The 24,043-nt window shown below is 48.2% G+C and overlaps 1 protein-coding gene across 1 annotated transcript in view; it reads left to right on the forward strand.

Annotated features, from left to right (window-relative positions):
- The window catches only part of RHBDD1 (rhomboid domain containing 1), a gene marked incomplete at both ends in the record, with an annotated part of 75,270 nt that extends 52,191 nt beyond the window's left edge, over positions 1-23,079 (forward strand). Inside the window, one exon of the mRNA XM_081095939.1 lies at positions 22,985-23,079. Within this exon, the coding sequence (XP_080952065.1) occupies positions 22,985-23,079 (95 nt within the window). The remainder of the gene's footprint in view (positions 1-22,984) is intronic.
- Positions 23,080-24,043: the final 964 nt, after the last annotated feature.

Here is a 24,043-nt window from a genome sequence, read left to right on the forward strand (position 1 = left end):
GGGCTGGGTCATGCCTTGGTGAGGTGGGTGGGGCTGCGCTGTGCACTGCTAGGTGTTGAGTAGCATCTGGCCTCTGCCCACTAGCCGCTAGTGCACCCTTCCCGTGGGAGTGACAGCCAGATATCTCCAGACATTGCCAGTCATCCCCTGGGGGACAGAACCAACCCCGGTTGAGAACCACTGTGCTAGAGAGTAACTTTAGATAAGAAAAGAATCAGGTAAAACATATGTAGACACATTAATTCAGCTTTAGCCAAATCAATAAAGCACATCATTTAGAAGTAATTTAGTGGCACAAAATCCAGATTTGTAACAATATTTCTTGAATCGCAGTACAGGCAGACCTTGGAGATATTGCAGGTTTGATTCGATTCTATTGCAATAAAGCAAGTTCTGATCCTTTTGCTTGGTGGGTCTCGCCTTCAATTTGTAAAAAATGCAACACCTGTGAGGCACAATGAAGTGAAGCACAGTAAAGCAAGGTGTGCCTATACCTTCCTCTTGCCTTTCAGTGTCCCAGGGGGTCCTTGTTGATAAAAAGTAGAGTAGAAGGAAGGATTTAATTAACTGTGGAGTCGCTGTATCTACAACCCCTTTGCTCCTCATGTTGGATGCATGGGCTCTTGACATTCGTGGATTTAATATTTAAGGTTTTGACCACTTTTCAGTGACCTTTAAGTTTTGAGTACTCAGTTCCAGGTGCTCTTTGCCCCTTTTTTTAAGTTAATTAATTCCTCCCCTTCTTGTCTTTCCTTCCTACCCTGCTTAGATCTCTAGTCTTCTGTTTCAGTTACTATTTTACAAATACTTTCCATGTCCTTCCTGCCCAGCCCTTCCACCTACCTGGAAAACCTCGGACTGGGGTGAACCCAGCCACCAGGATTCTCAGACCCTGCATCTGGCAGCTGACCCTGATTAGAGATCCTGGCCCAGCAGAGCAGACTGAGCCCGTTATAAATGCACGTCAACACCTCACCTGTCCTCGACTTTCCTGGTGACTTCATTCTAGGTCCTCTGTTCTTCTCCCGAGGCTTTAGTTACTATTTATATTCCAGCACCTTCCAAATGTATCTCCTCATCCCAGATCTCTTTTTGAGCTTCTGAAATTATACTCAAAGGCATTTCAAATGCAATGTGCACAAAACTGAATTTGTAATATCTTTCCACCTCCCCAACTTGTTCCTCAGCAAGTGTTACCTCCTAGATGTTGTCAATCACCAGGTCCTCTGGATGCTAACTCAAAAAATGTCTCAAACCCTTCCACTTCTCTCCATGCCCAGTAGTCTGAATCATGGCCATTCATGACTGGACGCAGGAGATGAAGATGGAGAGGTACAAGAGCTGGAACACATAGGGCACCTGTCATTGTGACAGCCTAAAGCTCTTCCGTAGACATTTCCCAGTGCCCCCTGGGGAGGCCTGCTATACCTATCTCTGATCAAGGATTAACAATTATCAAGATACAGAGTAAAAAATTATTCCAATAATGACCTCTCCTAAAACAAGTTGCAGAATTATGGGTCAGAAAATTGGAAATCTAATAGGTTATCCTGAATGCCAAAAAGCCATCAGCAGCAGAAAGTTGGGGGCGGGATAAGAGTTTTTAACTTTAGATGGTTTATCTGGGCTAATTATATAAATTTCTCTGCATTCAACAAACCCTTTAGGAGCCCTTCTATGAGCCAGGCTCTGTTTGTTACTGGATCATGAGAAAACAGCTAGATAGATTTTCGTGTGCTTAGGGTACCTTTAGGATATCTTCAGAAAATACTTATAATAATTTCATTTATGGAATTCACTGTCAGGGATTTGGGGGCACCTTGCAAAAAGGTGGTCCTCCTTCTACATCAGGTTCTCAAAGTGATTCCAGACCAGCCTCAGAGCATCATCTGGGAACTTGTTAGAAAAGCAGATTCTCAGACCCCATCACAGACTCACTAAATCAGGAACTCTGAGGTTGGGCCCCGCTCTCAACACACGGAAAAATTCTCTTCCGTGTGCAGCGGAATCACCTGCAGGGCCTGTTGAAACCCAGACTGCTGAAATGAGTTGATGGTGAGGGTACATCTGGGAAGCACTAAACACAGTAAATGCTCAAGTGTTTTATAGCAATGGCGGTGGTGGTGGCGTCCGTGGGTGCATTTTGTGTGATGAAAAAAACAAACAACCCACACACAAAAAAGGCCAGGTAGGTAAAGCAGCTTGATTGTTGTGGGCTTTGTCTAAAATTTGCATCTTTAATTTGGAAAAATGGTAGTATTCTTGTAAAGTCAGTTCCAAATGGATGAAAAGGAAATGAAAACGTCCCTACACATGCAGCTGTCCTCAGCTGTCACAAAGACTGCAGTAGCCAAGGGCCCAAGGCACTCCACATTTCTTACAGAAGCAGTCCTCTATGTTTGGTGCTTGGGGTGTTAGGGGTGAGGGAAGAGTCATTTATCATATGCTGATTGAATACATTGCCTAAATAGGAAAGGAGAGTTAAGCCATTTCCAAGAAAATCGTTCCAAGTTTCTTAGGTAAGGGCCGCTGTAACCCGTTGAGTTGACTCAGTCACCGGAGGAAGCGCCAGGAAAGGGATGCCGACCTCAGTGCAACTGACAAACTTCTCTTCTCTTTTTGTTTGCGAGCTGAGCTCTGCTAACCAAGCTCGTGTTGCCAAGCAAGTTTTGCCTCTTCTCTAAAGCCACATGACTTTTGAAGGAAATTTAATCCATATGTCCCGAGTCAGTTATGCCCAAGTCACTAGACTGTTATTTTGTAAATGTGACTTCATTTTGAAGTCATGGTGAAGTATTTTCGGAGACTTTCCTTCTTCACAATGCTAAATTTTTCCTGGTGTGTTGTCTTGTTTTACTTAAACGCCCTGTATATCATCTTAGCATACATCCTGCGGTGAGACATGAAGGAAATCTTGAAGCCAGAGGAGGGGGTAGTCTAACCCATTTGAAGCAGCCAGTTTCTATTTGCAGGAGTTTATAATTTGTCCTTCTTCAACTTTTCATGCTGTATCCTGAGCCCAAGAGGGTGCCTATGAAGAAGAATAGAGAGAAGAGATAAAGGAGAAAAGCAGGGCCAGATCGCCCCCTGGGATATAATTCTGTGCTCTGCCTTGTGATTCCCTTTCCAAACTAAGCTGTTTTCCCTTTTACCTATGAGCATTGCCTGCTGGGAGAATTAAGGTGTTTCGTAAAATGCCCACAAAAGAGGGAAGTAACATTTAATTTCGGAGCCGTCTACAGCTTCTCATAATTAGGGCAAATAGATGCTGTCTGCTGAGGACTGAAGCTAATTGAAAAATGGTTTTATTTTTTACTAAAATAGCTTTTATTTTAAATCTCTGCCTCTCTGGAATAGCATGATATGGACCATGTTTTATCGTACACGAAGCCTCCTGGTTGATGTGTGTCTATCCATTGGGAGCGTCTGTTGGCTACAGAAGGCACCAGAGCAGCCTTGCTTTCAGGGTGAGGTCAATGTTCATCCGCTCAGAGCACCGGGTCCTATGTAGGCAGCAGGTGTAGCTTCAAACATAGGAAGAGACATTTACCACCTGGAGGAACAAAGATTTAAGAGGTTAACACTTTTGCTTCTCATCTATTTGAGCTTATGAAACACTTTCTCTTTTTTTAAAAAAAAAAACATTTGATCCTCAAAATAGTCCTGAAGACTATGGTTTCTTGTTTTCGGTTGGTTGTTTTTTTCATTAGAGTTTACTCTCCTAGTTATTTCAGGATGTTGTGGCTGTTCGTGTGTGCCTGTCTCCACTAGGCTGTCAGTTCCAGGAGAGCAGGCATGTCCTATCCATCCAATGGGGACATCTGAGGACCTGTATGGGCTTTTACTTTGGAAGCCCTACCCCCCATCTAAACATATGCAGTCCCATCCTTAGCATGCAAATATATAGTAAAGGAAATGAATATATATGATACACCATATACATGAGTTGAGTTAAAAATGGTTGATATAGTACATTTCCTAGACATTTAATGAAAAACATTTTCCGTTTTATAGTTTCCTTTCCACTTAGGAGCAAATTAGTTATCTTGGGGCAGTGGTTGGCGAACTCATTAGCCAACAGAGCCAAATATCAACAGTACAACGATTGTAATTTCTTTTGAGAGCTAAATTTTTTAAACTTAAGCATATAGGTAGGTACATTGTTATTAACTTAATTAGGGTACTCTAAGGCTTAGGAAGAGCCACACTCAAGGGGCCAAAGAGCCACGTGTGGCTCATGAGCCGCAGTTTGCCGACCACGGTCTTGGGGTCTCAAACATTTTCAGCGTCTTTAAGAAACTCATAGCCCCTGAGCACTGTTCCTACAGCAATAAAGCCTCTTGTTTGCCCTCAGTCTTGTGTCCCTCACACCTATCTTGGGAAAGAAGGAAATACCAAGGGACTAGAGGAGGGGAGGGGAGGGGAGGGAAGGGGAGGGGGAGGGAGGGGAGGGGAGGGGAGGGGAGGGGAGGGGAGGGGAGGGGAGGGGAGGACAGGATAGGAGGGGAGGGGAGGGGAGAGGTAGGGAGGGGAGAGGAGAGAGAAGGGTTTTCTAAAGGGAAGAGCTATCCTTTTCTTCCTCAGCCTGATTTCACCTCTAGGAAAGGGGTGCACACTCTTCATATGGAAATGATCTTGGGAGTGTTGCTCCTCCAGGCTCACCTGGACCCCCGACCTGAGAGGCAGTAACAGACTCCACTGAATGCCTCCCAGGCAGACCTGGCCAAGCTCACAGCCTGCAGTGCTGCTTGGTGGGCTGAGTTTCTGGGTCAGGGCAGGAGATGGCAATGGTGGGACTCGCCCTCCATCCATGAACATGTCTAGGGATTCAGTCATTCACTAAATATATGTTTGCCCTCCGGACCGGGGATACCACAGTGGCCAGGACAGACATCCCTGGAGTCCAGAGGTCTCTCTGTTCACACACTGGCCAAAATTGTGCTCCTTGGGGTGCCTTTCTTGAAGTATGTTTGAAATGGCTTGGGTTTATATTTTTCATTTTTTTTTGTAGGATTATATGTGTATGCATGAGTAGCTTTGTATATTCATAACATTGAATCTTTCTGCTTACAAAGTTGGGGGGAAGCCTATAGCATAAAACTGGGCATGTGAAACATCAGTTTCTTCACGGCTATACTGTTTTTTCTGCATTTCTTTTATAAATTCCCTGACTTCAAATAGAGAGATGCTGAGCCTTTCCTGAGTTTGTTTTGTGCCCTCGGGACTTCAGCCCAGGGAGGGACTCACTCACCGTCAGTATTTACACACACACACACACACACACACACACACACACACACATATTCCTTAAATGATCTTTTTCTAAATTCATCTCTCATCTAGACCATTTAATTGAATGAATTCCAAAATTCAGTCTCTCCAAAGAAAGAACAAGACTTGCCTGGTATCAGTTTAAGGAAACAGTGAGATGGTGTCTTGTGCTGGAGAGGTTGGCGCCATGAAGTGGGTGCCAGGGGAGATGCCTGGCCTGCTCATCTAAAGAAATTGGGAGGGTGGTATTTTTATGTTCCCTTTTCCACTCTGCTTCCTCATGCTTTGCCGTTTACCCAACTCGAAGACTGGTATTTGTTTATTTAGAGTAAAGCTCTGTTGCCTTAGGAGTATTTCAGAAAACAGTTCCTCGATGCAATCTCTCAAACTCACTCTCCTTGCCTGCCCAGCTTTCAGCAAGGACTTCTCCGATACTTCATATTTGAGGTATTTTCGTTTTAGAGAAGAAGGTTAACAGACCGACAAGTCTAGCAGTTCTAGAGACTGTCATCCTTGAAAATGCCAGGGCTCTTATGATCCCTGTTATCATTGTGTTAAGGAATGATGACCAAATGGGAGGAGCATGGACCTGCCCCCTCACTGACAAAGCTACAGTTGATCCTTTCTCCTTTGCATTGAGCCTTAGAACAACTCCAAGGCCAACAAATGAGTGTATCCATCCTAAAGCTGTCATCCTGGCTGTGTATCCTCCTGGCTGCTCTCTCCTGAGAGCACCCCGCTGTTCCCATGGACCAGTTGGTAGCAGAATAGCTGTCTCTCCTATGATGGCCCCAGGGGCTGGGGGAGGAGGCCTGTGCTGCCCCCAGCCTTGCCTCAGTCTGGATTCCGTGCCCCATTTCATAGGCCCTGACGGACCACCAGTGTTTCTCACCCAGGATTCCTCTTACACAGCCCTGGTGTGACAGTCTAACCACGTATTAGGACTCTGACCCTTCAGTGCCACACTCAACATTCTGAGCATAATTTGCCATCAAAAACAGGTCTGAAATTTGGTCTGAAATCAGCTGGGCCATGTGCGCACTCTTGAGCCAGGTGGGAAGAGAAGTCAGCTGAGGCACACAGACTTCTTTGATGGCAGGTTAACCGCGCACCAGTGCACATTTGAGTAAGTGTGGCCTGGCTTCAAAGCAGAGCCACGGCTCTCACGGTACCTGGATGCCAGGCTGACGATGCCTGAGGCCGCTGGGCCGTGGCAGGGACCCCTTTTGCTTGAAACCTTGTTCCATGTTCCGAATCTCAGGTACATCACCATGTCAGGGAGTGAGAGAGAGAGTCCAGTTCCAAAGGGAACACAGCTGCCGAGGGACCGGGGTAAATTCCTTAACTTGCTTGAATCTGTCTCGGCATCTGTAAGACAAGGGCTGTCTAGGTCATCTCCAAGGCCTAGCTCACTTTAGAAATTCTGCCAACATTTAATACTAGTCTCATTGCACTGGTCTCATGGGTGTGAATATATGCACTCATTTAAACCACAGATTTATATTCATCTTACGCTTCAGTAAGCTTTTCAAGAGAAGAAACTGTGCCTTACCCGTCCTTATATCCCCTCAGTCTGGCCTGACACACAGTAACTGTTTTCAATTAATATTGGTTGTTTAATTAAGGAAAGAGGGGAGAGGCGGCAAGTTGCTAAAAATTAAAAACAATCTCAGAAAATTCTGTGGAATGAGAAATTACAAGTTGTAAACCAACACAAAGAAGAGGCTGGAGAGATGACAACGAGAAAATTAGCCATGCTCTCCCCCAGGCTGTTCCTGGTAAAGAAGACTGGCTCTTGTCCCTAATTGTTCGGGAAGTGCGTCAGCCGGTGCCCAGCGAGTGCCTAACCCCACACCCGACACACAGGAAGCACGCACCGAAATGCCAGCTGTCATTAGTAGGACGAAGAAGATGAGCCTTCCAGTTAACCACGGATTGTCAAACTAGGTGCATCGTCTCTCAGTAGAACTAGAGTTTGAGAACATACAGATGTTCCACCAAATTTTCCTGAACTTCACATTGGACTGGGGTACCCTGCCACGGGGGCATCCGTGCTCGGCACAGGGCTGTGGCTAAGTTGGGCAGGGACTTGGCCTCACAGTGGTGTATGTGTTGCTTTTCTGAGTCCTGAGTGTCCAGGTGGAAACTTCTGTTAGGTGTCTTGTGCATTAAACAAAGATGCACAAAAGCGGCTATTTGATTTTTCCAGTTGGCTGAAAGATAAACAGGAGTTTCACCTGGCGGTGATTTGCCTAGGGCTCTCCAGGCACCAGGATACTCCCTGGTTTCTGGTGCCCATCCTGGGGACAGAGTGGAGGCCTGCCTCCTGCACCTGAGAGGGGATGACCCATCTGGAGCTGAGGGTACGATGGGAGAACTGGAGGTCTCGCCTGTAAGGAGCCCGGCCCATCCTGGCTGTCCTGCTGCTGCTGCCCCTGATTGCAGGCCGGCGTCTCTTCCAGGCTATGCTCTGTGGCTGGGGAGGCCCAGACTCTCCGCTCAGAGGGCCACATGGGCACCAGCTGCTCCGACTCACGCAGGGACTGCGTTGAGGGCCTGGGAGGATCGGGTCTCTTGGTGGTGGCCAGGACATTGTGTTTAAAGCCGTGAGCTAGTCCTTCCCTTCGTCAGCAGCTCCGTTTCTAACATATAATGTTCAGATCTGAACTTTTATGGAGTCTCCCAAGGGTGAGTGTGGTGCCAGGACGATCACAGAGAAGAAAGAGAAGCCCTTTTTGTAGGACCACGGTGCAGCCCCTGGGGCCGATGCCCTGAGGCCCTCGCTCAAGGACACCTTGCTGGCCTCCCAGGGTGGTGAGGCCACTTCCCCATGCTCCTGACCCTTCTCACTCCCCCTCGGCCGCTGGAAGCCAGGCTGTCCTACCTACATCCCAGAAACCGTAGTGCAGCCCCCCAACGAGAGGGCAGTCAGGTGTGGAGCAGCAAAGACACTGTCACGGTCTTGTGCAGAGGGCACGGGAATGCAGCTACTTCTGTGTGAAGAAGAAACCTGGAGAAGCCACCAGCTGAGAATGTCCACACTCATTTCCATTCCCCTCCCTCCGCACTGCCTGGTGTACTGCACAGTAAGTTATGGTGACGCTTGTAGAAACTTCCCCGGGTCTTGTATTATGAATCTAGTCTGAGCAACAGACAAAATGCAAGGGGGCAGACCACTGGTGTCCCAGTTTAAAATAGTCTGTCCTCCTGTTCCCACTGGCATAGCCGTACTGTCTGGTCACAGTCCCTGTGTTCTTGTTTGGAGACTCCGTGCAGTGTGGATTGGAGCAGGCATGCAGCTCCCCATGTCTGTGGCCCCAGGGACACTACAAAGGCATGGAGATGTGACAGCACAGGCTGCTCTTTCCTCAGGAGAAGTCCAAACCGTGCTTCCAGGCAGGGCCCGGTGGCCATGGGCAGGGCGGGGTGGGGAGTGTGGAGGGGAGGCGGGCAGCGCAGACCTCCTGCAGCCTCCTGTGCCTCCTCATCTGGTCCAGTCTGCACCATCTGCTCCTCCTGGATCTTGGCGATATCATGCCCCACCCCACCCACAACCTAATCCACCAGAAGACAGAGACAGAGGGAGGAGGCCTAGTCAGTGACTTCCCGCGTCCAAAGCACGACTTTCGCTTCAGCCAAGTGGACACGTAGCACATCCAGGGAGCAGTGTCAGGACAGCAAGGATGTGTTGTAAATTACAAGATGTGTTAGCCTTACCCACCCACACCACACCCAGCCTCGGCCCTCCCTCCTCCTTCCGCCCTCTTTTTCTTTCTCCCCCTAATTGCAGCCTACTTTCAGTACTATTTTGTATTGGTTTCAGGTGTACAGCAACCATACACATTACAAAGTGATTCCCCCATAATTCAAGTACCCACCTGGTACCATACATAGTTATTGCAGTTTTATTTTTTAAAATATATTTTTTTATTGATTTCAGAGAGGAAGGGAGAGAGAGAGAAAGAGAGATAGAAACATTAATGATGAGAGAATCATTGATCAGCTGCCTCCTGCACGCTCCCTACTGGGGATCGAGCCCGCAACCTGGGCATGTGTCCTTGACCAGAATCGAACCCAGGACCTTTCAGTCCACAGGCCGACGCTCTATCCACTGAACCAAACTGGCTAGGACATATAGCAGCATTATTGACTATATTCCCTATGCTGTACTTCACATCCCTGTGACGCTTGTGTAACTACCAATCTGCTTCTCAATCCCTTCACCTCCACGCACAGCCCCCCAGCTCCCTCCTCCCTTTAGACCGAGAGCCGCTCCCACCTTTAGCTCCTCGAGAACATTCGTTTCCCTGAGAGGAAGTGGAAAGAGCCCAGTGTGAATTCATATATCAGGTTCTGTGTCATTATGAGGAGAGGTGAGAAGGACTCCATTTCTATCTTTTATGAATTTTTTGGTTAATCCTCACCCAAGGATATTTTCCCCCCATCGATTTTTAGAGAGAGTGAAAGGGAGAGAGACACATCGATGTGAGATGTGGGAGAGGCACACTGATTGGTTGCCTTCCACATGCTCCCCAACCAGGGTCAGGGATGAATCTGCAACCCAGGCATGTGCTCTTGATCAGGAATAGAACCCGTGACCCTTTGGTGTATGGGCTGACGCTCTAAGCCCTGATCCACACGGGACAGGCAGGGTGCCACTCCTGAAGCCTGCAGGCACAAAGGACTGTGCCAATCAGCCACCTTGACAGTACTGTTCTTGTGATTTGTTTTCCACGTGGAGGGGCTGCTTATGTGAAACATGTGGCTTTGTCTATCCTGCCTGTGTCCTTTAAAGCAGCGTCAGCTTTTTCTAAGAGGCTTCAAACCAACAGGGCGAGGACGAGCAGCCTCCTCTTTGGTATAAAACACAGGTTACTAATGCTGTGACAGACGGCCCGGCAGATCCGGTGGAAAACCAGCCACTGCCCTCCCGAGGCTCCTGCTTGCGTGGAAGGGGACCTGCGTGGTCATTGGGTGCTAAGCCCTTATTTAATAAATGAGGTGCTTGGGGCCCAGCGAGGCCAGGGACCTGTGCTCCGAGGGCCACAGTCTGGACCTTTGTCTGCACTCCTGCCGGCCCCGCTGCGTCTGGTTTGCGTTCAGCGTGGTCTTGTCTTCATGACTGCCTCCCCTTTTCTCTGTAAACATGAATATGAAATATATTTGCTTTGCTCCTCAGCCTTGCCTGCCCCCTGTGTGTCCGAAATAGCCGGCTGGAATTCATGAGAATGTTATGTCTTCAGATGTTTATAATCCAAAAGAATCCCTTATGGGTTTTTTTTTTTTTTTAATAATAAAACGACTTGGATATCGGTGTTTTCTGTTGGAAAGGCGAGCCAAGTTCACAGTGCGGCAATTACAATGCAATGCATTATGTGTAATTTGTAGCGCGCCCCAGGAGCAGGGGTAAACCCTGGAATGCCTGCGGCCCCTCAGCATAATTAGCAGGATCAAACCCCGTGCAGAGAGAGAGACAACAGTCGTTGTCCGAGGTCAATAAAAGTAAGGAAAAGTTCCGATAAAAGCAGTGCACCCCATATTATATCAAGAGCAGCCCCTCTCTCAGGCTGGAGTGCGTCAAGAGCCTTCATTGCTAATTAAAGAAACCTTTTGAGGTTTAACAGCTCATAAATTCGCACTGGGAATGCCCTATTGTTCTGAGGTTACAAGTCTTGTCTTTGAAATGTAACAGTTGTACTTTATATTGCATTCCTCCGAGAGAACCATTGTAAACACGAAGGGTTTGCGTTTCAACTTAAATTCGAACAATGTGGTTTGAAAGAGTTCCCCACATCAAAGAGAGACTGTTTGGGCATGTTTTATAAATTCTTTTTCTATAGTATTTAAAGCTACAAATGACTCATAGAAATGTGTTCCATTTAGATCCGTCCTGTCGGTGGGGTGTTTGCTGCCCTTATTTTTTCTACCCTAAGAGAATTGTCTGAAAACAGTCTAGGCCTTTTGCCAAGTCAGTTGCCCTTAATCTACTATCTTCAGATCCATAGAAACAATTCTGGAAATGTTGTTATACTGCGTCTAAAGAGCAACAAATGTTGTGCTTTTTCATGGTCATCTTTTTTTTTTTTTAACTCAAAATATCCACTGTATCAACTTGGATTTTTTTTTTCTTTATGAACCAGTTATAACCCCTTCCATCGCCTCTTATCCTCCATTTAAAACAAAACAAAAAACACTACCTTTTTTTTTTTCTTTTTGCTGAGTCAATGGTTAAAATGAAGAAAGGTCGGATGGTCAAGGGATAGATGTGGGTGCTGGCTTCCAGAGTGGTAGGAAGAACACTGGCTTTGATCCAGCCCCTGGGTGTCCAGGCCTGTTATTTGCTGGCTGTGAGACCTCAGGAAATCGCACACCTTCCTAGAGCCTCAGTTTGGCCCTCTGTGAAATGAGGACAGTGCCCACACCCACCTCCCTCCCTCCCATTCATTCATCCCTGGGGACAGAGTGTGAACACAGACCCTCCCTGTTCTGGCACCGTGCGTTACTGAAATAATTGGAGTCATGCGCCATCACTATCTGCGGTTTCATGTGCTTTGATAGGATGTGATCTTGTGAGGGCTGAGGGCAAAGGGGGGACGCGGTCCCTCCTGAGGATTCGGTGTTTGAGCTGAGCACTGCAGGAGTAGAGGGGAGAGGAGGAGGGATAACTGGGGAGTTGGAGTTGAGGGAGGGCAGGCTTACTGGGCGGGTTGCGAATGTTGATCTTTATTCTTAAATGAAAGGAATCTTTGGATGGTTTCGGCAGAGGATAAAGTTGATCAGGAGATGTGTGCTTTGGAAGAGCTGTCATTACCATGTGAAGAAGGGCTGGTAGGAGGACCAGAGAGAATGGGAGATCGTTCAGGGGCTTGGCCACCAGTCCTGGCTCTCCAGGCAGGCACAGGCAGCACTGGTGGGAGGCGGGTGAAGAGGAATGGATGAGTTTAGGGCAGGGGTGGGCAAACTTTTTGACTCAAGGGCCACAATGGGTTCTTAAACTGGGCCGGAGGGCTGGAACAAAAGCATGGATGGAGTGTTTGGGTGAACTAATATAAATTCAAAGTAAACATCATTACATAAAAGGGTACGGTCTTTTTTTTTTTTTTTTTTAGTTTTATTCATTTCAAACGGCCGGATCCGGCCTGCGGGCCATAGTTTGCCCACGGCTGGTTTAGGGAGTGTTCAGGTTAGAAAGGCAGGAGTTGGTGATGGGTTGAAAAGGGGCAGGTGAGGATGAGTCTAGGGCAGCCGTGGGCAAACTACGGCCCGCGGGCCGGATCCAGCCCGTTTGAAATGAATAAAACTAAAAAAAAAAAAAAGACCATACCCTTTTATGTAATGATGTTTACTTTGAATTTATATTAGTTCACACAAACACTCCATCCATGCTTTTGTTTCAGCCCCCTGGTCCAGTTTAAGAACCCATTGTGGCCCTCGAGTCAAAAAGTTTGCCCACCCCTTGTCTAGGGTCTGGGCATATGTGACTAACCGGATGTACGGTGAGGACGTTCTCAGGATGGGACAGCCTGGAAAGGGATTATTAGAATAACAGGTACCACTGACCCTTGATCGCTTTTCACTGTGAGCCAGGTGCTGACATCCTTTCATTCATTTATTTCAGAACACACCTGTGATGTAGGTCTCCGCACCACACAGATAAGAAAATTGAGGGTCAGTGAATCAAGTACCAACCTGTCCAAGGGCACAGAAAAAGGGGCAGAGCCAGTATCCACACTGAGCCAGAGCCAGGGCACAGAGGGGCACGTGTGTAAAACTGTAATGCCCACTGACAGAAGGGTTGGGTGATGCGGGATGCAGTGGCTGAAAGAGAGAACAGGAAGCCAGGCGATGGGACAGACCTCCGAGAGACCTCGCTCTGGTCCTGCCCTCTGGGCTGTGCACAGCGGGAAGGCCTCTTCCCCTGGGTGATCATTTCCCATCTCCGATGGGAGCAGATTGGATGTCACCGTCCTGAGAGCTCCCTTCCCTGCTTGGAATATCCATGATTTTTATGATGGACCAATGCACCTCACACAGAATCTCATTCCAGGCTTAAGCAAATCTTTGAAGCTTCTTTCTTAAAACTATAGCTGGGCCCTCAGTGCCAGCTTTCATGGCCACAGCACACAGGCAGATTTTCCCAGAGGCTCAGAGGCAACCTGTTCCTCCCCCTGATCTAAATCCTCAGTTATCCGAGGTAAGCCGAATTCCAGATTCCTAATGTGGAATTTGAAGTCCAGAAATAAGTTCTGAGGTCTCCCTTTCTGGTCATAAAGTAAGTTTTGTTTTACTAGAAATGACTAACAGGCGTGTAAGAGTAAGTCAGTTCTGTTGTTTTGAATATCTGCCCATAGCAGATGGACAGATATATGTCCGTTTTAGAATCATTTCTTAGCAATTCTAGGTCAACTTGAGCCAGTTAGAGGCAGGCTGTCTGAAGGGGGTGAACAGTCTGGAGAAGGCCCCCAGGTCTGCCTGAGGCTGGGAGAGCTTGTGTGTTAGAGATATGTGTGTGTGTGTGTGTGTGTGTGTGTGTAAGTTAACACACGAATGCATACCCTCGCACAAGCATCACCCCCCCCCCCCCCCCAAATGGGGCTCAGGATCAGAACTTGGTATAAGTGAGAGTGAGTTAATCAGACCTGAAAGAACACATAATAAGTGGTAATTAGGTTCAGGGTTGGGTTGAACACCATGAAATACAGACACAAACATGTTTTTAAAATGACTAGCAGATTCCAGGAGGTGTGTCACACCTCAGAATTCCGCCCCTTCCATGCTCACACTGACCCACATACAGAACCTCTCAGTTCTTAGGTGCAAAGAGCAAGGTCCTGCTTGTTTGTATTTTCCCCAGACGGCCCCTCGCTGCCACTTATCTCGCAGGGCTTATCCCCTCTGAGAGAACTAAAGGTCGAGTTGTCCTCACCTTCCGAGTTATCGAGGCCTCGGTGGAGGAGCCCACCCGGATTCTGAGAACACTAGCTGCAGCCATTCAAATTCACGGCTCTACGCTTTTGACAAGGAGGTCCTTCTTCTTGACTTATTTTCACCCCCTCCCTCTCCTGCCTTTGTGTTTAACCCGCCACGTGCACATCTGGCTGCAGTCCTCCAGCTGCTCTATGTTCTTGTGGTGGGGTTGGGCGGGAGGCCCCAGCCTGTCCCCCACCAGTTTGGATACCTTCGAGACTGGCCGAGATGCCCCCTCACGGCAGGGTTTTCTCAGAACAGTTGGTCTTCCTGTCATTCCACCCGCAAGAGAAGGATGCCCCGCGGCTTTCGGCACCTGTGAAACAGCTTTGAACCAGTTACAGTCTCAGGGACGGTTTCCTGGGCCAGGGACCGTTTTGTAATTAGCCGCCGATATCAGCACCCCTGGACATGTAGTTACGTACTAATCAGGCTGGTGCATTTGAAAAGTAAAAATAATTTGAATTTTTAAACTTGTTAAGATAGCATTCAGCTTAGAGGTACAGAATACATCTCATATATTGGCCTGTTTATAGCGATTGAAAGTTCTCTTAAGAACCTGGAACCCCAGAGCCCAGGCAAACTTCCTACGTTTCGTAGAGGAAACAAACAAGGTAGCCTCCTCTCAGCATTTCTCTCTCAGGACGTGGTAGCTGGTTAGTGGCCACGGCCAGAAACCTCTCCAGATTCCCCCACCTTGAGATTTCCTACCTTCCACCATGACCTGCATCTCTCTGTGCTCTCAGCCTGTTGTCCTGGCCTGGTCCTCTTGTCCCCCTCCCTGCCCAGCCCTGATGCATGTTAGTTGGTTCTTTGTTTATCCAGCAGACATGTATGATGCACCTACCATGCGCTGGGCACCGGATCCAGAGATGAATCCCTTGGTTCCTGGGATCGAGTGCTTCTGGGCCAGTTGCCTCGCCTCTGGCGTTGTGACCAGCATCTCCAGGGCACTCCTGTAACTGGATGCTCTGTTCCCCAGGAGAGGGGGCTGCTTTGCTGCTATCTTACCTTTAAAATTGTGGCGTCTGCAGTGGGACATCCCAGCATGACCTGGGAAACCACCAGGGTCTCGGCTCAGGACAGAAGACTGGCTCTGACAGAACCAGACGGCAGGCTGGTGCCGATGATGGTCAAAGCCGCACAAAACCCCAGAGCACATGGCTGCATTCATCCAGTCCCAGTGTCCCTAAGGCGGGCTGGTAGCGCCAGACTCACAGAGGTACCTGTGGAAAAGGCAGATTTCTGCCCTAGCCATTTGGCTCAGTGGATAGAGTGTCGGCCTGCGGACTGAAGGGTCCTGGGTTTGATTCCAGTCAGGGCACATGCCCAGGTTGTGAGCTCAGTCCCCAGTAGGGGGTGTGCAGGAGGCAGCCGATCAATGATTCTCTCTCATCATTGGTGTTTCTATCTCTCTCTCCCTCTCCCTTTCTCTCTGAAATCAATAAAAATATTTTTTTAAAAAAGAAAAGGCAAATTCCTGGGCCTCACCAGACGTTGATCTGGACTCTCCCACATTAGATCCTAGAACACAGTGATGGCGAACCTATGACACGCATGTCAGAGGTGACACGCGAACTTATTTTTTTGGTTGATTTTTCTTTGTTAAATGGCATTTAAATATATAAAATGAATATCAAAAATATAAGTCTTTGTTTTACTATGGTTGCAAATATCAGAAAATTTCTATATTTTCTAAAATTTCATGGCACCAGGCTGACACGCCGAGCTCAAAAGGTTTGCCATCACTGTGAACCTGCCTCTCCCCGTCGCCCCTCCTGAGAGTTTGGGCATGGCTGCTCTGGATCAGTGTGCAGTGTTCAGAGCCTCACATGTCGTGTTTGTGCAGGATTGAGACAAGGACGCAACAGGTGGGACCTGTTACCTGGTTCACTGTATTTGCTGCTAGTCAGTCCATCACCAAGCCTAAGGGTCAGCTGTCCCTTCCTGCCTCAAGGCCATCGGTTCCCCTGATGTGCGGTTACCTGCATCCAGTGGGACCTGGACTTGTCCCCTGAGTGGTCCCTTTCATCAGCCGTTTCCAACCTAAGTTTTCTTTGTCCTTTTTCAAAAGTCTCCTATGAACTCTCCATCATTTTCCTTATCCCTTGATTTCTTGGGATGGTGTTCACTCGTTTTTTCATGCCCAGATGTTAAAGGGTGTTTTCAGAAGATTGAGATTCCTGAGAGAAAGATGTGCCAATTTCAAATGGCCCATGGTTTCAAAAGTAGTGAAAACATTATCTTGGGCCTTTGCTTAAAGAGCTGGAAATTGGGCTGTCTCTGATTTGAAACTCAATTGAGAAAAAAACAAACAAAAAAGGTCTAAATGTCATCAGCTGTGCTCCTCTATACCCCTGTCTGAGCAGGGGGTTTGCGGTCCTGGGCACCAGGCACATCCCCACGAACACTGACGGCCCTTCTCAGCCTCACTTCCTCCTCCTGCCTTCCGCTGGGCTGGTTCAGGAAGGGGCAGCAGGAAAGAGGATGGGGGCAGGTGTCAGTGGGTGAGAATATGAACTGGTAAACAGCCACTTTGCTTAGGTTCAAAAGAAATCTATTTTAGTATTACTGCATCCAGGGTTTGCGCAGATTGTATCTGTGTGTCTCTTCTAATGTGGAGTTAGAGCGACACAGACCATTCCAGCTAAAGCCTCAGCTGGGCAGGGCCGTGTGCGCCTTAGCAAGAGTGAATCCTGGGCGTAGAACTGGTTAAAATATCTGCATCCACGGCCATGCCCAGCCTGTCTCCCTCTCCCACTGCCTGCCCGCCGTGTCTGCGCTGGGAGAAATCCGGTATGACGTAGGAGCTGCTAGACGCTGGCAAATACTACCCAGGTTTCAGAGCATCCAGACAATAAACAGCTCCGTAACATTGGCTGCGGCAGCTTCTGTGGAGACCATCTGTTTCAAAACAACCCTAATTGTGCTTTGGAGGTGGAATGCTTTGTTGGCTGGAATTTGTCCTCATTTTCTCCCACAGATTCAGCGTCCTGGGCCTCTGGTTCCACCTGCTGGCAAGTGTAGGGACTGCAATGAGACCCAGCGTGGATCTTTTCAGTTGAAAGAAAAATCTGAGCTATACACCGTATGTAGCTTAGTGGTTTCCAAAAGCTGCCGCAGGTCAGAATCGCCTGGGAGTGCATTATAAATACAGCGGCCGGGGCTCTATGCCACGCCCTCTGAGTGGGAAACCCTCTCAAACAATTCATCACACCGGCGTTAGAGAATTATCACCTGGAATTCAGCACCTGGAGGTCAGGGATGACCCCACCATGTTCTGCTCATCCCCAAACAGGGGAGTGACAAAGCCCGCTGGAGGTACACACTCCTTCTCCTTCCAGTTTATCCTGTAACCCTTGGTGGTGCCGGTTAAAGCTTTATCCCCTCAGAACTCATCAAAACTGTTTAAAATGGGAGAACCTGGCAATCTCTATGTAAGCCAGTGTTCCCGGTGGCAGTACCAGTGAGGAGTCCTGCTGATAGCGTGACCCTGATATGATGGGGAGGGAAGGGCACCTCACCCCTGTGGTCTTCCCCAAACCCACATCCCCAGATTCATCCTGAGGAAGACAACAGGCCAACCAAATCCAGGGACATCCTCCAGACTGCCGGGCTGGCCCTCCAAGATGTCAGGGTCACGGGAAATGGCCACAGCCCACGGAGACGAAGGAGTCATGCCAGCTAACTGCTGTTGGATCCTGGAACAGAGAAGGGGAATTGGTGGAAAAACTGGCAGAATCCCAGTGAAGTCTGGAATGTAGTTACTAGTAACGTACCGTCTCTGCCAGTGATTTCTTGGTTGACAGTTACTCCATGAGCATGCAAGATGTTAACACAGGGAAATTGAATTTTCTGTGTTCTCTTTATAACTTTATACCTCAAATTATCCCAAACTTAAAAGTTTATTAGAAATTAAAATGTAAGAATGAGGGCCACTGAATTAGACCAAATGAGTTTGAGGGTGTTACCAAGGAGCCACGGTTCCCACCCAGCTACCAGGAGTCACAGCCAGACTGGGAGCCCCGGCAGCAGGGTCCCCAGAGCAGCCACCCAGCCAAGGGACGGAGAGGAGGCAGGTTGCTGTGTGCCACTGGCACTCTCCCATCTCCAGTCAGCCGACCCTGACATCTCACCAGGAAAACAGTCGGGGAATCTTGCCCCCTGTGCAGAGGTATAAAGTGTCTAGTCCAGCCCCCTGAGCTCAGAGGTGAGGAGCCTGGGGCCCAGGGAGGAGAGGGACTTGTCCAAGGTCCTGGTGGATTTTTAAGTGCAGGTCAGATTTCAAGTCGAGATCCCCCAAATTAACCAACCACAGGAGGAAGAAAAGTACAACAGGTAAAGTTGCAACTAATGTGAGCTCCGTTTCAAAGCTCTTCCTTTTTAAGACTCCAGACTGTTTTATAACAACGAAATCCCCACTGTTGCTGGCTTGATAGGTGGAGGAGTGGATATGTGAACTTTTCTCTCTCCAGTCACATCTAAATGTGACTTTTCTTGTAAACCATAATTAACTTCCATTTGTATGAAAGTTATAAAGTTTTAGGTGCGTGTCAAACTATTTTTAAAGAGATAGATGGATATAGATGGATAGATAGATAATTATACCTAGTGACTCAAAAAGTACAGTGGCCTTGCTGTCCTTAAACACCTCTCCTTTTCAAGGAGTAGGTTGGACTTGGGCTTCCTTCCATGCTTTCTCCGTCTTTATCAGTAATGACTTAACAACCATCTTTTTAGAAGGAATTTTGGAAGCTTTGTAATTTATGGAATTCTAATAAAGTAACATTTCAAAGAAAGGATGTGGGTCCCAGGCTGCTGCCCTCTTTTGACAAGCGAAATCTCAGAGACCACTGATTTACTTGAGGGTTCCTGATTTTTAGAAAATTCATATGAAAAAAGTGATTGCCTCTTTAGCTCCCCAGTTTAAGGGAAAGATGTGCTGTCCTGCGACTTCACTTGAGTATAATTTCACTGGAGTATAATGATGGTATGGAGTGCTCATCAGATCATGAGCAGGCCCATGAACACCAGCACATTAACCATCTCTACGTACAAGGGTGGTGGGCAGTGGGGCAGATGGCCATCAGCGCATGGTGTTCGTTTTGGCAATTCCTACTGGGACGGAATTGCTTCTCCTCCCTTAGATGTAAAACGCAGAGGATTCTGCATTATACATAAGGGTAGAGAACTGAACATGCTCCCATCAGGAACCACGGATCAATAAATTTTATAATCTCACTACTGGTGTTGTAATTGAGCCAAATCATCTCAAACTGGGCGCAGATCCTGAGGTTCTTAGAGGCATGCTCACTGTTGCTTTGAGTGAAATTAAGGGCTCACCGGCATTTACAAGAACGCAGCGGCAAGGCTCGTCAGTACTGGTATTCTGTACCCACCTCATCCCAGGCACTTCCTCCCAGACCATAGCTGTTCCCTGCCTGACCTCGCGCAGCAGGGAAAGATCTCGCTGGGCCTCCAGTTTCCCCGTGGCTCCTCCACGTCACAGAACTGTGCCACTGACTGGAGGGGGCCAGTTACCTGTTTGTCTCTCTTTCTTTGAAGGCAGATGTTTAGTAACTAGCAACTTCATAAAACCCTGCCTAATGGTCTTCAAACCGAACTGGGCTCTGTCTTTTAAAAAGTCACTGTTTCCATCATTTTACGTTGCAGTTGTCTTATACATTTTACCTTGTATCTCTCTAACAAGTAGACATTTAACACACAACTCGTGATGACGTTAGAGGTTAATAACCAAGCATCCAATGCTTGGCAGGTGTTTCTGCATGCATTTTATGGATTTCAACTCTTCTGACCCTCCCAACAGCCCAGCAAAGTGTCTGCTCTCACTGTTCCCATTTTATAGGTAGGGAAACTGAGGCCAAGTTCAGGTAACCTGCTTGCTTGAAGATGTGTGGCTAAAAAGGAGAGAAGTTGTGATTTAATCCAGGTCATCAAACTCCAGGGTCCCAGAACAGTTCCTGGTAGTGACCTCTTCAGCAGCATCTCCTCACAGTGACCCGACGTGCGCCTGCCCAGGTGAAGGCCTGCAGGGTGCCCCTCTGGTTCCAGAGAGGCAGGGTGCCCTCCCAGTTCCCTATCAACACTTTTCCAGTGCACCCAGGGGGCGGCCTCTCCTCTGTCCACCCAGCTGAGGCCCGTCTGGTTCATTTCTATTGAAATAGGGGACCGTTACAGGGCTCTATGAGCAAAAGAGGGATTATTGTCCCTCTCATGGTATGAGTTCCCTACTTTGACATGTGGCGTTTCTTCTGTTGGCTCAGCCTGTTTCTCCTCGGATGCCCTGCGAAGGGGTCCAGTGAGCCTTTGTGCTGGTTGCTCACTATGAGAGCTGGAGCCCAGAAAGCTCCACCGCTGGGCTCTCTCACTCCTCCCCGCCTTTCCCATCATGGAGACATTAACTGTCAGGCTCTTTCCTTTGGATGCTGGGATTCCCTGTAGGTGTCTGAGCCTCCACAGGTCGGCGCCCTGAGGCTCAGAGTTAACATGCCAAGCCGAGCTTGCGTCTGGCTCTGCCCGCAGCGGGGTCTCACCGTTTCCTGCCCGCGCTCATGAGTTCAATTAAGAATAGTCTTGTTAAACACAACTGTTAAAGGCAAAGCAGGACTTGGGTTTTATAACATCTAAGAAGTAAACTAATGGTAATTGGATTCATGAGGTTCAATGTAATTTCAAAGCATTTACCACTTTGAACAAAGAGAAATTCCTTTACAGATGTGTATGGCAAAAGCCATATCCAGTAAAACTTTGAACCTTACAGCAGTCATAAAATCTGTATGGTGAAAGTCTTAAGCCTATATGTTTGGATATCATCTTTAATGAAAGTTGATACATTGACAGATATAGGGTGGGGCAAAAGTAGGTTTACAGGTGTTAGAATGGAAAATAACACAATAATGCATAAATAATAATAATACAAGAATAAACTCTGTGTTTTGCATATTCACAGCTGTAAACCTACTTTTGCCTCACCTGCTCATTCATTGGAGTGGAAAAACCTGAGGTGGCATCTCCCCAGCAGGAATGATGGGCCCAGGCCTGCCCTGTTCACTCCGGTGTGCCAGCCAGGAAGGGCTCCCGGGGTCAGCAGGGGTGATTCTCCGATGGTCTCAGAGGGAAGGGAGACCCAGAAATATGGGAAAGCAGACATACGAAGGAGGCACTTTTGACCATCTTCTAGAAATCTCTCCTTGTCTAACCATCTTTACATGTCCGTATGTTACCTGCAAACATCTTTGACAAGGTGCCACGCTTACGGAGTAAGCAGGAGGGATCCGCTGTTCACTTGTTTTCCCTCCTGGCTGGAACCCCTTACCCACCCTTCCCAGCTGGGCCAGTGGTGGGGAGAGTATTTACCCCACCCGTGCCCCCTGAGTCAGTCCTGTCAGAACCCCAGTGGGCAATGTTGAATGTCGTTTTGTCTGGCTGTAACATATACCCTTGGAGGTCCCAGGCAGGTGCCGCTGAGTCAAGCCTGTATGTTTATTGAGCAGCTTCTGTGTGTCCAGGACTGTACCGGGCACTGGGGAGCAGAGAGAACGGTCAGAGCTGTCACCTGCCATTTAAAGCTTAGGATCCTGGTAGGAGAGAGAACAGACGTGAACAGTGGCTGCCCTCACTGGCAGGTTGCATGAGGACCACCAAGAGGAAGGTGCTGGAAGCTGAAGAGCTAGAGTTGGGAGAGGACTCTCCCATCAGGAGTGCCAGGAGGCAGTGGGTTCAGATGGGGCAGGGGAAAGTGAGTGAGACAACTGGTCGATGTAGGCAATGGAAGTGAGCCTTTCAGAGCAAGTTAACAGGGTTAGCATGGTCACAGGAGTAGAAGGTACAACCTTTTAGGTCCACGTGCTTAAAAGTAAACCTGCTGCTTCCCCATATCTATGGGTGGTGCCCTGCATGGCTGCCTCATGGAGACTGTTGAATCTCTTAGTAGATTTAGGCTGCTGGTGCCGAAGTCAAGGACTGCCTATTTTTATTCCTTCATTACTCCCCTAATGCCTGAAAAAGTGTTTTCGTGTGTGTGTGTGTGTGTGTGTGTGTGTGTGTGTGTGGTGATTGAAATGCTTCTATCATTGTGAACTATATTTTTGGTATGTTTGCAGCCCCAAGAAACCCTTTGTAGTAATGATCTCCATTATCCTTCATATGACCTTCACATATTATGCCTGCACATTTGTCTGCCTGCCCAGATGTTGGTCATTATGGTAATGCAGTCCCTGCGCCGTGGCCCATGATGCCCCGGGGAGCTTGTGCATTTCAGGCTGGGAGGGGCAGGAGGCACCGGTTAGAGGGAGGAAAAGAGAGGACTGCAGGGGCCGATCAAGAGAAACCAACCAGTGCACCTGGTGGGAAGACACAGACGGTGACAAGTTATTTCTGAGCATTAAAAAATAAATAAATCAAGCCCTTGAGACATTAGGGATATTACATGATGTAAAAGATGGAGCACGGTGGAAGGAATAATTAAAATCAGAAGACGGTTAGGAAGCTTCAGAATGAGTCAAATTAGGTTCATAGGCTGGACCACACTAAAAATATTTGCTGGATGTTGAAATGTAGTATTGACAGCTAACACTGAAATATGTTGTTCTATTTCTGTTTCGTGCTACAATGAAGATGATGCCCAGGCCATTTTCCCCTTTGGAGTCCCAGGGCGCGGTGCCCTGTAAACGTCCAAGCAGTGGACGGGCTGTGTGTGATTTTTCCCTGTGCTTTCTCATGACAGGCAACAGCAGGAACACCTCTCCGTCCTATGGGTTCCAGCTGCCACCAGAAGAAGAAATGAGGAGAACACGGCTTCACAGATTCGACCGCCAGTGAGGATGCACGCAGCATCCCGGCAAACAGCGGTGGTATAATTACTGCCCGTGTGGTTCCCCCCCAAACCCTGATGACTGTAAACAGAAGCAGAGAGCGGGTTATGGTCCAGACAGCTCAGATCTGCCTTGCCCGTCTGTCTCTCATGGCCCCAGGAGCCTAGAGTCCCAGACAGGCTGGTTGCCCTGAAACCAGCCTTGCTCAACAGCAAGCAGCCTTTCTTCTGGCCTTGCTTTCTCACAGACAAGGTCAGTGCCTCCATGTAAGGACCAGTTTCCACACTCCTTTCTCTCGCTGTTGACTCCATGGCTCCTCTGCCTTGTTTTGGTTTTGAGGACTCTGACCTTCACCAGGAGATTTGTCTCCACCAGCTCCAGCTCCTAAAATGGGGCTTTATTCCACCTGGCCTGCTCCGTGTTTGACTTTGCAGGAAGTTAGGAGTCGTGCCTCCTGGCATGTTGCCATGGCGACTTCCCAGGACCAGGATGTGGCTCCCACCACACTGTGTTCCTATCTCCTTGTGCAGGAACCCCAGCTTCTTGGGCTCCTGCATCTGGGTGGTGCTGGCAGTGCACTTGTTTGGTCTCATATTGCTCGGCCTCACAGTGTATCTGACAGAAAAGCTTTAGTGAGATCAGGTGGGGAAAGCGCACTCAATGGACATCAGGAGGCACCAGCCTGGGGCAGCCTCCCTAGTGGCCGTCTGCGTGCCTGGGATGGGACTGGTATTTAACCCGTCAGCAAAGCAGCAGGTGCCACATGCAGAGCAGAGCCAGGGTGTTGGTGGTGTGTTCACTGAGAAATCGCACAGGAGGAAGCCTTTTCTCATCAAAGTGCCTTTTCATTGGCCACTGCAATAGCCACTTGTCTACTCAAGTGTCCAAGACACTCCCCTGCTGTCTGGCCAATCAGTTAAGTGCTTCCTGGTGCTTCTGTTTTGTGAAAAGGACAGTCGATACCACTGATG

Source organism: Myotis nattereri (genome assembly GCF_964212035.1).
Source record: "Myotis nattereri genome assembly, chromosome: 7".
NCBI lineage: Eukaryota > Metazoa > Chordata > Mammalia > Chiroptera > Vespertilionidae > Myotis > Myotis nattereri.